The sequence below is a fragment of the Gadus morhua genome, chromosome 18 (assembly GCF_902167405.1).
Source record: "Gadus morhua chromosome 18, gadMor3.0, whole genome shotgun sequence".
Taxonomy (NCBI): Eukaryota; Metazoa; Chordata; class Actinopteri; order Gadiformes; family Gadidae; genus Gadus; species Gadus morhua.
The window spans coordinates 1,370,050-1,384,287 of NC_044065.1; the positions used below are offsets into that span (position 1 = coordinate 1,370,050).

At 49.8% G+C, this 14,238-nt stretch overlaps 1 protein-coding gene across 3 annotated transcripts; it reads right to left on the bottom strand.

Annotated features, from left to right (window-relative positions):
* plekhm1 (pleckstrin homology domain containing, family M (with RUN domain) member 1) lies at positions 1-13,892 on the bottom strand. 3 transcript variants are annotated; one of them, XM_030340297.1, is made up of 12 exons: positions 13,724-13,892; positions 12,947-13,036; positions 11,201-11,442; positions 10,236-10,889; positions 8,380-8,926; positions 7,716-7,893; positions 5,761-6,780; positions 5,517-5,662; positions 4,915-5,108; positions 3,838-3,901; positions 3,385-3,542; positions 1-1,574 (listed from the first exon to the last, which is right to left on the bottom strand). In XM_030340297.1, the coding sequence occupies exons 2-12, from the start codon at positions 12,998-13,000 to the stop codon at positions 1,466-1,468; spliced, it is 3,366 nt and encodes a 1,121-aa protein (XP_030196157.1). In that variant the 5' UTR covers positions 13,001-13,036; positions 13,724-13,892; the 3' UTR covers positions 1-1,465. The 3 variants fall into 3 exon arrangements, with proteins under 3 accessions (XP_030196157.1, XP_030196156.1, XP_030196158.1); XM_030340296.1 differs by having other exon boundaries at positions 13,693-13,892; XM_030340298.1 differs by having other exon boundaries at positions 7,716-7,869; positions 13,693-13,891.
* Between the last annotated feature and the right edge of the window lie 346 nt (positions 13,893-14,238).

The window sequence follows — 14,238 nt, forward strand, 5'->3', positions numbered from 1 at the left end:
TCCAACTTCCAAACGCTTTATTTGACTTTATCACCATTGCCATGTAAGCACTAATATAAATGTGATGAGATTGATTAAAAAAACACATCAATATCCTGAGCCTAGTTGTTTTGGCAGAGTTAAGATTCAAGCGCTGACCGTTACCCCAGGTTCTCTCCGCATGCATCTCCCAACACCACAATCACCAATCATAAAGAGGTTAAAACCGTAGTTATCAGCATGTTTTCCTGTGATCATATATCACATGAATAAGAGCCGTGTGCGAGGGACCCTAAGCATCCCTTTAAGAAGAGGGCCTCTTTAACAGTCATGCTTCAGTACAAAAGAGCCACACGTCAGACCTAGCTCCAAGTTTAAAATCTTTAAAAATCACAAAATCCTTGTTATATTCTGTTTAAATTCATATACATTCAACACAGGATGTTCAGAATATTTTCATTAAGACCCCATGGAGATGACTTAATTATAAACAGACAAGAAAAACCGTGACCTCCGTTCACACCGCACACGCCGTCTGGCATGCGGTGTGAACGGAGGTCATGGTTTGTCTTGTGTGGTGTGAATGGGAGTACTGGTTCAGATAAGGAAGGCACAATGCCACCCAGAAGAAGGTCACCTGTCTCAGGTTCAGGACCACAACTCTGTAAGCACGGGCCGGAACTGGAATTGTCCTTCAAACTTAAGAGCAACAATGGTGATGAGGAAACGTTGGATTAGCATTTCAAATGTCCTTGGCAAATCATCCTTGGCACCGACCTTCCGTTCTCCGTGGGCTCTCTGGTGGTTAGGAGCTATGGACGAGTGCGGGAGTGTACTCGTACCCGGGACCACGGCAACAGCACCAAGCCCCGCTGTGATGTAGCCCCAAGGGTGACGAAGCTGGCCCCCGGTGGGGCCTAACCCATGGGTTGGTAGAGCTGGCCCACAGCCTAGCATGGCTACATTGGAGAGTGGCATAGGGTAGCTGCAGTGGGGTATGGCTTAAACAAAGCACTGCGTAGCTACAGTGTAGCATAGCCTGGCTACAGAAAAGCGTAGCCAAGATGTGGTATGGCTTCAACATAGCCCAATGTAGCTACAGTGTAGCATAACCTGGCTAAAGCATAGCAAAGCTTAGTCTAGCTACAGTACGGTGTGGTTACTACAGTATGTACCCCAGCTACAGCATGGGGTAGCTACCATGTAGCGTAGCATAGCGGCAGTGCGGTACCGCTTAAAGGTAGCGTAGCTAGTGTGTGGTGTGGTGATGGCGAAGAGAGCTCTTCAAGTATACCGCCCGACTTCTGAATTGCTTCCAGTCTTCAGAATTGCACTTGAGGTTTCCCCACGTAAGAAATAAATAATGGATCTGAATCATCCTGCTTCAGTCTGAAGCGGGGTGGGCGTTCCTGGCCCGGCCCCCTGCCCCGGTCAGGTGTGCCTGGTTCAGCCCTGACCCCGTGTGGGTCCAGGTGAGGGGGTGTGGTCAGTCCTGGAGGTCTCTCTCCAGGTACTTCCTGAAGCGTAGGCAGCGGGGGCAGGAGGAGGAGCCCAGTTTACAGGTAGCGTGGAACACGGCCTTACACTCTCCACACCTGGAACACAGACCCGTCACGTCACTTTCACCACATGGCATCACTATCACAACATGACATCACTATCACGGCATCACTATCACAACATGACATCACTATCACAACATGGCATCACTATCACAACATGACATCACTATCACGGCATCACTATCACAACATGACATCACTATCACAACATGACATCACTATCACAACATGACATCACTATCACAACATGGCATCACTATCACAACATGACATCACTATCACAACATGACATCACTATCACAACATGGCATCACTATCACAACATTAATACCATCACAACATGGCATCACTATCACAACATTAATACCATCACAACATGACATCACTATCACAACATTAATACCATCACAACATGGCATCACTATCACGGCATCACTATCACAACATGACATCACTATCACAACATGACATCACTATCACAACATGACATCACTATCACAACATGGCATCACTATCACAACATGACATCACTATCACAACATGGCATCACTATCACAACATGGCATCACTATCACAACATGACATCACTATCACAACATGACATCACTATCACAACATGGCATCACTATCACAACATGACATCACTATCACAACATGACATCACTATCACAACATGGCATCACTATCACAACATGACATCACCATCACAACATGGCATCACTATCACAACATGGCATCACTATCACAACATTAATACCATCACAACATGGCATCACTATCACAACATTAATACCATCACAACATGACATCACTATCACAACATTAATACCATCACAACATGGCATCACTATCACAACATTAATACCATCACATCATGACATCACTATCACAACATTAATACCATCACAACATGACATCACTATCACAACATAAATACCATCACAACATGACATCACTATCACAACATTAATACCATCACAACATGACATCACTATCACAACATTAATACCATCACAACATGACATCACTATCACAACATTAATACCATCACAACATGACATCACTATCACAACATTAATACCATCACAACATGATAGAACTATCACAACATTAATACCATCACAACATGGCATCACTATCACAACATTAATACCATCACAACATGACATCACTATCACAACATTAATACCATCACAACATGACATCACTATCACAACATTAATACCATCACAACATGACATCACTATCACAACATTAATACCATCACAACATGGCATCACTATCACAACATTAATACCATCACAACATGGCATCACTATCACAACATTAATACCATCACAACATGGCATCACTGTCACAACATTAACACTATCAAACATGACATCACAACATGACGTCACTATCACATTAGTAGTAACAAAACATGACATCACAACATGATAGAACTATCACAACATTAATACTATCACAACATCACATCATTATCACAACATTAATACCATCACAACATGACATCACAATCACAACATTAATACTATCACAACATGACATCACTATCACAACATTAATACCATCACAACATGACATCACTATCACAACATTAATACCATCACAACATGACATCACTATCACAACATTAATACCATCACAACATGACATCACTATCACAACATTAATACCATCACAACATGACATCACTATCACAACATTAATACCATCAGAACATGAAATCCTTATCCAATAATAATAATGACAATATGACAATGACAATAATTCTGTCAACATTAAAGGAAGACTGAAAGGGAAGCAGACGGTGTGTTTGGGCTGTAGGTCCCCCACCCACCTGCTGGTGCTGTCCAGCTGGAAGGGGAAGATGATGTCATCAGCATGGCAGATCTGGCAGATGAAGCCTCGCTGGGAGCAAAGGTCACACTGTTGCACATGCTCAGAGCACACCTGGACCAGCGACGACAGGTAGGCTGAATACTGGCCCTCGGCTATCTACACACACACACACACACACACACACACACACACACACACACACACACACACACACACACACACACACACACACACACACACACACACACACACACACACACACACACACACACACACACACACACGATAGTGTCCGGATGAGGTGGCAGGGACGGTGTGAGGGGCGACATCATCAACAAATACACCAGATCATCAAAGGGAGGTCAAATACAGTCAGTCAAGTGAACAGATCAATCAGGTAAGGCCAGTAGGTGACAGGTGAGGACAGGTGAGGGCAGGTGAGTCATGGTACCTGGCGGAGGTCCCTCACACTGTAGAGCTGACTGGACTCCAGCAGGTAACTGCGTGCCCCCATCCTGAACACCAGACCATAAAAATATAGAGAAACACGTTTAAAACTATGACAGGTCAACCTCGTTAACCCCATCACCTTAGCTATTATAGGGCAACCGTAGCTTCCATTCATTTCTGCTCTTAGTTATGAGCCATAAGCTGAATGCAATTTAAGCAGTGTATTGTTTTTCTTTCAGTGCAGGGCCAGGTGAATGACATCAGAGCTACGGGGCAAGGTAAGTGACATACATGGCCGGATCAAAGGTGTCATTGCTACCTGGCCAGGTGAGTGCCGTCATAGTAACCATAACGGCACTCCTACCATGATGGCACTCCTATTAGTGCCGTCATGGTTACCTGGCCAGGTGAGTGATGTCATTGCTATCTGGCCAGGTGAGGGATGTCATGGTAACCTGGCCAGGTGAGTGCCATCATTGTAACCATGGCGGCAATCCTACCATGATGGCACTCCTATTAGTGCCGTCATGGTTATCTGGCCAGGTGAGTGATGTCATGGTTACCTGGCCAGGTGAGTGATGTCATGGTTACCTGGCCAGGTGAGAGATGTAAATGCTACCTGGCCAGGTGCATGATGTCATGGGTTCCTGGCCAGGTGAGTGATGTCATTGCTACCTGGCCAGGTGAGAGATGTCATGTGTACCTGGCCAGGTGAGTGATGTCATGGATACCTGGCCACCTAAGGGGATGTCATGGGTACCTGGCCAGGTGAGTGATGTCATGGGTACCTGCCCAGGTGAGTGATGTCATGGGTACCTGGCCAGGTGAGTGAGGTCATGTGTACCTTGCCAGGTGAGTGATGTCATTGCTACCTGGCCAGGTGAGTGATGTCATGGATACCTGGCCAGGTGAGTGATGTCATGTAAATGTTACCTGGACAGGTGAGTGATGTCATGTAAATGCTACCTGGCCAGGTGAGTGATGTCATGGGTACCTGGCCAGGTGAGTGATGTCATGTATACCTGGCCAGGTGAGTGATGTCATGGGTACCTGGCCAGGTGAGTGATGTCATGGGTACCTGGCCAGGAGGGTCTTGCGGGCTACGCTGCGGCAGGCTGACAGGTAGTCTCCCAGCGAACACAGCGCCAGCCTCAGCTGGTGCACCTGGGCCATGGGCCGGGCGTGGCCCAGCAGCCCCGGGTTCAGCTGCTCCAGGTTGAGGAGGGGTTCATCTTCCACCTGGCCCATGAGCCCGAGGACCCGCCGGGACACCTGCAACGCACATACAGGCCGACTGTGTAGTAGGGCTGCTCCATTGTGGGAGAGAATCATCATCACCCTTATGATGGTCAATATTGAGATCACGGTTATTCAAATAATTATTTTTCAGTTGAAAACATGATGCAATATTCATGATTTCTCTCCAAAAAAACCTTTTTAATTGAGGACTTTGAAATTTCTCCTTAAAAAAATGTACACAAACAATGTACTGATACGTGTCCAGCTGTTCTATACAACATTCAATGAATAAAAATAAATATTCAAAGAAATAATTATTATTTCGATCAAAATTAGATCAATCTCCCAGTCCTACTGTATGTAAACATACGCACATAGTAACACATGGTCACTTTGAGGAAGACACAGGAAGCCACACACACATCCCTCTTGCCGCCTTACCGGTCGGGGAGTGAGGTCCCAGTTGTGGACCATGCGGGAGGGGATGATGCTCAGGTCACCATGGTGACAGGAGTCACAGTAGTACCGGCCGGAGAAGTCACACAGCCGCGCTTTGGCCTGGGACAGACCGATCTGCCGGGGGCAACCTGCACACAGACACAGTCAAATGGACGCGCACACAGAAACACACACAAAAAGAGACACCTATAATCACAAAAACACACACTCTGATTTGCCTGCTCACCTGCACAGGTGAAGCCCTGAGCGTCCAGGCCGACGTGCGCGGGCACGCTGAACATCTGCTCCAGCATCGCCCCGTCCTCCTTCAGCGCGTGCTGGACCAGCCGCCGCACGCTGCCCCCCGACCCCGCCTCCGACCCCTCCTCCCCACTCTCCAGGTAGGAGTCCAGCGCGCCCCGGATCAGAACCCTCCACGACCGGGCCTCCTCGGCCGTCTGGGCCCGCAGCCGCAGCATCTCCCCGGAGCTGGTCAGCAGCTTGAAGAACTCGGGCCCCCCCAGAGACACGTCCGGCACCACGTCCCGGATCTCCTCCACGGGCAGGCTGACCCGGACCCCCCCCTTCCGGCCCTCCTCCGGCACCCCGAAGCCCCGCAGGCGCTCCAGGGACAGGGAGAACACCAGCGGCTCCCAGGCGCCCCCCCGGGCCCCGGGGCCCCTCGAGGAGTGGGAGTACAGCACCGCCTCCATGATGGCGTCGGGCTCGGGCTCGTCGCCCCCGCGCCCCCAGTCCAGCTCCTCCGTGGGAGGGGGACCCGGGGCCGCCGACCCAGGGTCCGCCCCCGCTCCCGCCGCCTTCTCCCCGCCGGAGAAGGGGGCGCGACGCAGGGGGCTGGCGGGGGCGGGGGACGACGAGCCGGGCGGGGCCCTCTCGTCCTTCTCCCTGTCGTCGGCGAACTGCAGCTCCTCCCAGTGGTCGTCGTGGCGACTGGCGGGCTGGCACTTCTTGGCGGCCTCCACGATGCGGTCCACCCAGTCCTCGGCCTCGCCGCGGTCCGCAGCCCGCAGGTAGAGCCGCTTCCGGGGGAAGGAGAGCGTGAAGCGGCCGCCCGAGGGCGAGGTGTGCCGCGCCCCCTCGCAGCGCAGCAGGGAGCAGTTCTCGGCGCAGGTGCGCTCGTCGTCGTCCAGGTAGAGGCGGAACTCGAAGGGCGAGAGCTCGCAGTAGTAGTCCTTCCAGATGCCCATCCCCCCACGGCGCTCCAGGTGGCCCAGCTTCAGCAGCCCGCGGAATGGGTTGGACAGCCCTGGTGCATCATGGGAGACGGGTTCAGGAGCGATAATAAACTTGGGCCACTGACCCTTAACGGTTGAGGTAATTGAGGAATGTGGGCTAACCCGTGTTCAACTCACCTTAACCGATTTACTACCAACCCTCGCCATGTCAAACTAACCCTGACCATCTCCGACTAACCCTTCATAGCACATAATATAATATAACATATAAATATCTATATAATATAATATATAATATTTCTTTATCTTTATTCAGACCACATTAGCTTCCACAGCTGTGGTCGCTAATCTTCCTGGGGTCCACATAAAGCAAAAACAATAAACAGACATATTAACATACATGCAGTACAAAAACCTATCATTATCACAAAAGTGAGAACACTGTATGTACAACACTTCAATACATTGTACAAACATCATTAAATATCACGGCCAAAAGCTGTGTGCGCCTCCGGATGATATTATGAATAGATTGCGTCGGGTTCTCTGACGTCCCTGGTACATCCACAACAACTCAACCTCCTCAACTACACGTTGGACTAAAGTCGCCTGATAAAACTTGCACAAATCACTACCGCAACGGATTTGTGACTGTGTGACTATGTCACGCGACCAAACTCAGTATATTTGGCTGCGTCATCAATTCCCTCACTCTGCACCTCAAGTTGGTTTGTGGTGAGTGTTCTGGCGCCGATTGGCTGCCGTGCATCACCCAAGAGGGTGCTACACACTGGTGGTGGTTAGTGAGGTTCCCCCCTCTGCACTGCAAGCACTTTGAGTTTCTAGAAAAAAAAAGAAGCTCTATAATTGAATGAATTAAATTAAATTAATAAATACCCAACTAACTATAACCTAAGCTATCAAACCAACCCTAACCATCTACAACAAACCCTAACCTCACCATGCCCAATAGGGACGGGGGGGGGGTTCTAGGAGATTGGATTACCGGGCTGCCTGCTATGGACCACCCTGGCGGGGGGGCCCTCAGGGGGCGGAGCCTCGTTGGTCTGCAGTCCCGACGCGGGGTCCTCCTCCGGGTCCGACTCCTCCCCCAGGTGCGGCTTGTAGATGTCGTCGTCCGAGATCCAGGAGCGGGAATGCTGCGCGGGGATTGATTGGACACGCTGTTGGGGTCAGACAGCCGTCGTCTGACCAGAGCTCACCAGCAGGTCGTGATGTCACCAAAGGGCGTTAGTTATCAAATCTTACTTGATAACTAACTTATTTATATTGTGGTTTAAACAGATACAAAAGGGAACAAAACCACAAGCAAGTAAGTCATTTCCAGAAAAAACAATCTGAATCACAGGGACGCATTTAAGAGGAACCACTGAACCCACAACTAATATGGTTTGATCACGTGTCAAAGCGTGATGGTTGAGATGCGTGTTGGGCAAGAGGAACTATTATTTTTTTCCTTTTTTTTTGTTGCATTTTTATGCTTTATTATAGAGCGAGATAGAGAGGAAGGTCTGGGAGACGGAGGGGAGGACAGGGGCGAAGAACCCCGGGCGGGACGCGAACCCGGGCCGCCGCGCTCAGGACTGAGCCCATAGGGTACCCGTCTACCCGCCGAGACACCGGGGCGACCCAGGACCGGAGGCACTCACCGACAGAGAGTCTGACGTCTGCCTCCTGCTGACGACGCAGGCCGAGCGGGGGCGGACCCCACTGATGGCCTGCGGCTGCAGGTACCCCTCCCCACACGCCTCTCCGTCCGGTTCCTTCTGCAGCGTCTCAGGACCCCCCGTGGGATCGTCAGGGTCCCACCCCGACCCCGCGGGGTGGCGCGGTGCGGGGAGCGGCTCGGCCCCAGCTGGGACGGAGAGGTCCACGTTGTTGACCCTCAGGGTTGGGGGGTCGGGGGCGGGCGGGGTCTGGCTGAGGGTCGGTCCGCCCCGGCTCGGGCTGTGCTGGACCTCCTGGTGCTGCTGGGACGGGGGGGTCTGGTGGTTCTGGGGGTCCTTCTGGGCCGGGGGGTCCCCGTGGCTCTGGGGGGAGGGGCCAGGGCTCCTGGTCTCCCCGTCGGACTCACTGGAGCCCCCCGAGGTGCTGGTCCCGGAGCAGGGGTCCCGGCCAGCGCTGGACACAAAGGAGGCCTCCCTGGTGGAGTCCTGGCTGTCTGGGGCACCCCCCCCCCGGGGGTCCACGCCGACACTGCACAGACACACACGCACACGCGCACGCACACGCACGCACACACACACGCACACGCACACGCACACGCGCACACGCACACGCACACACACACACACAGACACAGACACAGACACAGACAGACACACGCGCACGCGCACGCGCACGCGCACACGCACACACACACACACACACACGCATAGACAGACACACACACACACACACACACACACACACACACACACGCATAGACAGACACACACACACACACACACAGACACAGACACAGACACACACACACAGACACACACACACGCACACACACATAGACAGACACACACACACACGCACACGCACACGCACACACACATACACACACACACACACACAGACACAGACACACAGACACACACACACACACACACGCACACACACATAGACAGACACACACACACACACACAGACACAGACACAGACGCAAACACACACACACACACACACACACACAGACGCAAACACACACACACAGACATACACACACAGACAGACAGACACACACACGCAGACACACAAACAGAGGCACGCACACACACACACACACACAGACGCACACACACACACACACCCTTAAAACTATGACTTCAACAAGAAGGACCTTTGGACTTCACTAAATACCTCTAAAACATTGGAAAGAGTGAATGATTTCCACTGAGTTACATTATATTACTAAAGTTTCTTTCTAAAGTGGTAATAATACTCTCGATGATCCCACTAGTGATCTAGACTAGAGATAATATAACACTCTTGGGTGCTAATTGAAACCTTCCGTGTGTTAATAGGCTCGGATGTCCATCTAGTGATAGTAATAGACAGTGTCGTCCTACTACTGGTAGTAATAGACAGTGTCGTCCTACTAGTGATAGTAATAGACAGTGTCGTCCTACTAGTGATAGTAATAGACAATGTAGTCCTACTAGTGATAGTAATAGACAGTGTCGTCCTACTAGTGATAGTAATAGACAGTGTAGTCCTACTAGTGGTAGTAATTGGCTATGGGGCCTACTAGTGGTAGTAATAGACAGTGTAGTCCTACTAGTGATAGTAATAGACAGTGTCGTCCTACTAGTGATAGTAATAGACAGTGTCGTCCTGCTAGTGATAGTAATAGACAGTGTCGTCCTACTAGTGATAGTAATAGACAGTGTCGTCCTACTAGTGATAGTAATAGACAGTGTAGTCCTACTAGTGGTAGTAATAGGCTATGGGGCCTACTAGTGGTAGTAATAGGCTATGGGGCCTACTAGTGGTAGTAATAGGCTATGGGACCTACTCTCGGGGGGCCCTCCGGCTGGGGGCCAGGTCCAGGTCCAGCTCCTGGCCCTGCAGGAGGCTGTCAGAGCTGATGCTGGAGGACAGCTGGCTGGACGACCCACACGTCTCCAGGCTGAGGGTAGAGGAGTGCAGGGTGGGCTGCTTCAATCCTGGGGGCCCCTGGTCCCCTGGGGGGCACTGGTCCCCTGGGGGGCACTGGTCTCCTACGGGTACCTCCTGGATCCCTTTCTGAGGATCCCCTACCTCAGACGAGCCCGAGGACTGAGACGCCGTGTCCCGTGACTCCTTGCTCCCGGGCGTGGCGGGGCGGGGCTGGCGGTTGAGCAGGAGGGCGTCGGCCTGGGAGGCGGGGCAGAGGCCGGCCAGGGCGAGGGGCGTGGCCGTCCACTGGTTGAGCACGGCCGACTTGTACGAGAGGCTGAAGGAGAGCGAGGCCAGGCCCTGGACGTAGCTGAGCAGCACCTCGCGGTCCTCGGGGTGCAGCAGCAGGGCGCTGGGCTGGTAGAAGGCCGGCAGCTCCGAGCCGTCCCGGAACAGGGAGGCCAGGTAGCACTCCAGCAGCCCGTGGTTCAGCGCCAGCCGGAGCCAGGCCCGGCTGCGGCCCACCTCCGTGCCCACGAAGCTCAGCTTCTCCAGCTCCGTGATGACGTCCCTGGGGATGGGCGTGTTAGAACCCCGTGGAGCTTCGTTTATATGCGCGTGTTTTTCATTATCCAGAGAAACTCTCTTTGGAAATGTGTGCTGTAGAAAGCCTACAAGTGGACTGTGCACACTGGCCACTGAACCCAGTTCCTTTCGCCTGGGCGCAGCACACTATCTGCTAGACAATGCTGCCCCTTACGAGGTTAGGTCAGGTTAAGGGTTAGGTCAGGGTTCAATTAAAGGTTAGGGGGGGTTACGGCAGATTAGGTCAGGGTTAAATTGAAGGTTAAGGGTTTACGGCAGATTAGAGGTCCAACTCACCAATGAGTGACGGTCTTCAGGAGGTTCCAGAAGGAGGGTTGGGGGAGGGGCCTGTGGTCCTTGCGGCCCCGCCCCCCCGCCTCACAGCGGATGTACTTGTTCTTGAGGCGGTGGATGAAGATGGCCTCCAGTGCGCAGCACAGCAGGTTAGCATCGCTGTCGTCGCTGGTCACCGCCGTGTCCGACTCTACGTAGCGCTTTTGCAGCGCCTTGAGGGACAGGGCTAGCTTCTCCTTGATCAGCTGTACAGAGACAGAGACACCCGTCACCATGCTAGCACACAGCAACCAGCAACTATAGCATATAGCACAGGCATACTAGCAGCATACAGCAATAGCAACTAATGCTCCATTAGCATAGGGCGACTAGCAACTAGCGCTACCAACTACCATTACAGTAGCATACAGCAACTGACAGCAACTAGCAACTACAGCATATAGCACAAGTATACTAGCAGAATGTAGCAATACCAACAATGCTGCAATAGCAAAGGGGAACCAGCAACTAGCACTGCCATCTACCATTACACTAGCACACAGCAACTTGCAACAATGTCATATAACACTAGCATACAGTGCTACCGACTATTTACACACGCATCAACAACTAGCATACAGCAGTAGCATACAGCACTGACATGACACTGGCGTGTAGTAGGGCTGGGCAATATGGACAAAATCTTATATCACGATATGAGTAATTTTATATCACGATATGGATATATATCACGATATGGTATTTTTGAAGTAAATTAAAATAATAAATGGCTTAAAATAACCATACTTCACATTTGATCAGTTTTTTCTTTTATTTTGAACTTGAATTTCCATGCTTACAAAGGAGTAAGTAGCGAACAATCTGTCATTAACTGCAGTGTCATATAGTGCAAACATCTTGTAAACATTGAACTGTTTTTTCAATACAAATAACTATTTTTTAAAGGTGTGCTTCACACCTGCCTGGCTGTCAGTCAGTGCAGTGTAATATAAAATAAAAATCACAGCATCACACAAATATTTTAAATACTAATTATACACTTATAAAATATAGTTATGTGCTGTGCAAATAGCTGGTGGTAAAAATAGATCTGTTTCTTCAATACAAATTAGATTTTTTTTCAAGTTAACAGGTGAGTCTCACACCTGCCTTGCTTCAGTCAGTGCAGTGCAATATAATTTATTTATTTTTTTCTCTCTCGGTATAAACGATATGGCCAAATCTCTCCCGGTAGACACTTTCATATCGTCCACGGTATGATATCGTCATATCGCCCAGCCCTAGCGTGTAGCATCAACAGCCAGCCCACCCGTCATATGCGGTGTCCCTCAAGGCTCAGCCTAGGTCTCGTTCTCTTCGTCCTATATCTTGGCCATATCATCCGACGCCACAACACCTTCTTTCACACCTGATGATAACAAGGTATTTCTCAATTCCACCCCCAACCTAAATGCCTGCCTCGATGAGAACATAACCTGGATGACAGACAACTTTCTCTGACTAAACAGCAGCAAAACAGACATACTCCTGGTCGCCACTCTTCATCGAACCCGCGGTAACCCATCAACCTCGCTCTGCATCACTGGCTTCTCTATCACCCCGTCATCTGTTGTTACAAACCTCTGCATACAAATCAGACATCTCTCTGTCCTTTGAACAGAGACACAGAGTGTGAAGGTGCGTTGTGACTAGTATTGCATGTCTCTGTGTGGTTAAGGTGTGGTTCAGCCTTAAGAGTGGTGTGTTTACCTGTCTGATGTCCTGGCCTTCTGCGGGCAGGTCTGGAGTCTGTGTGGCCAGCATGGCACCTCATGAGAGATACCAGTCCCCCGAAGCTTACTGGAAAATATAAAGAACTCACTATTCCCTCAGGAGGAAGGAATCACAGATAGTGATAAAAAAGTAACATGCTGAAGACCTCTGACTAGCCACCGGACTTATCTGTCTGGAAACAGTATTTCATACAAAACGTGATTCTTCCGTTCGCTACTAAACACGCACACACACACGCACACGCACGCTCGCAAACACACTGTGCACTCTTTGTAATGCAGTCATGTGAGGGAGATGTTGCTGCTGTAACGACACGTTCAAGGGAAGTAGAGAGGACAGAACATGTACTTCCTCAACCTAATAGTACAGGATCAAATGGACGTCACATGACACTTCCTGCAGCAGTGCTAAAGATACACATTTATAAATACGCAACAACAAACCATTTATCACTAAACGACAAACACGAGATGAACCGTATACAGTATACACAATCCAATAAACCAATCATAACTAACTGTAAGTCTGCTAACCCAAACAAGCTCACCTGTACCGTCTGACAGTAGCAGAAGCTGCTTGACCTCGGTGTTTAGACACAGAACAGAGAAAACCTCTAAAAGCTGTATCCAAGTCAACAAAACTTGTTTAATTGTTTCTCGTTTCAATGTTTATTGTCACGCATGTTTACGTTAACTTGCTAGTTAGCAGTGATAACTACTCACCATGCGAGCTACATATCTTGTCATTACACACCTCAAACAGCGACACGGCTTCTGTCAGGGTGAACAGATACCCGAATCCTTATCTGGAACACGGTATTCATTAATCCGAATTAAAAGTAAAATCCAGGAGTTTGTGTTCCTCGACAAGCGAGCCGATTGACATAAGGGAGGAGCGGTGCATCATGGTAGTTTGAGTGAAAGGTGTGCCAACCAAACCCGGACCACAAAGAGGTGCATCCTGGGACTTGTAGTGAAAGGTAGCAATTCAAAGCCAAACCAGTTGAATCAAGTTTAAATTAGTTTAAATATATGTAGGCCTACAAATATTACGCATATTAACTCTGTGAGGGTGACATTCTCAGGTTGAACCGTTGGAAGTCAAGACATGCCAGATCAATTGGTATCGCATGGAATAACTTTATTAAGGGCCTTTTTCTCTAAAATTAAGATTTTATTCATATCATAGGCCTATATATTGTACAGAAAACATTACATGATGCAAGCCACGTATATAACAAACATCCCCAACACCACATCAATGCAGAA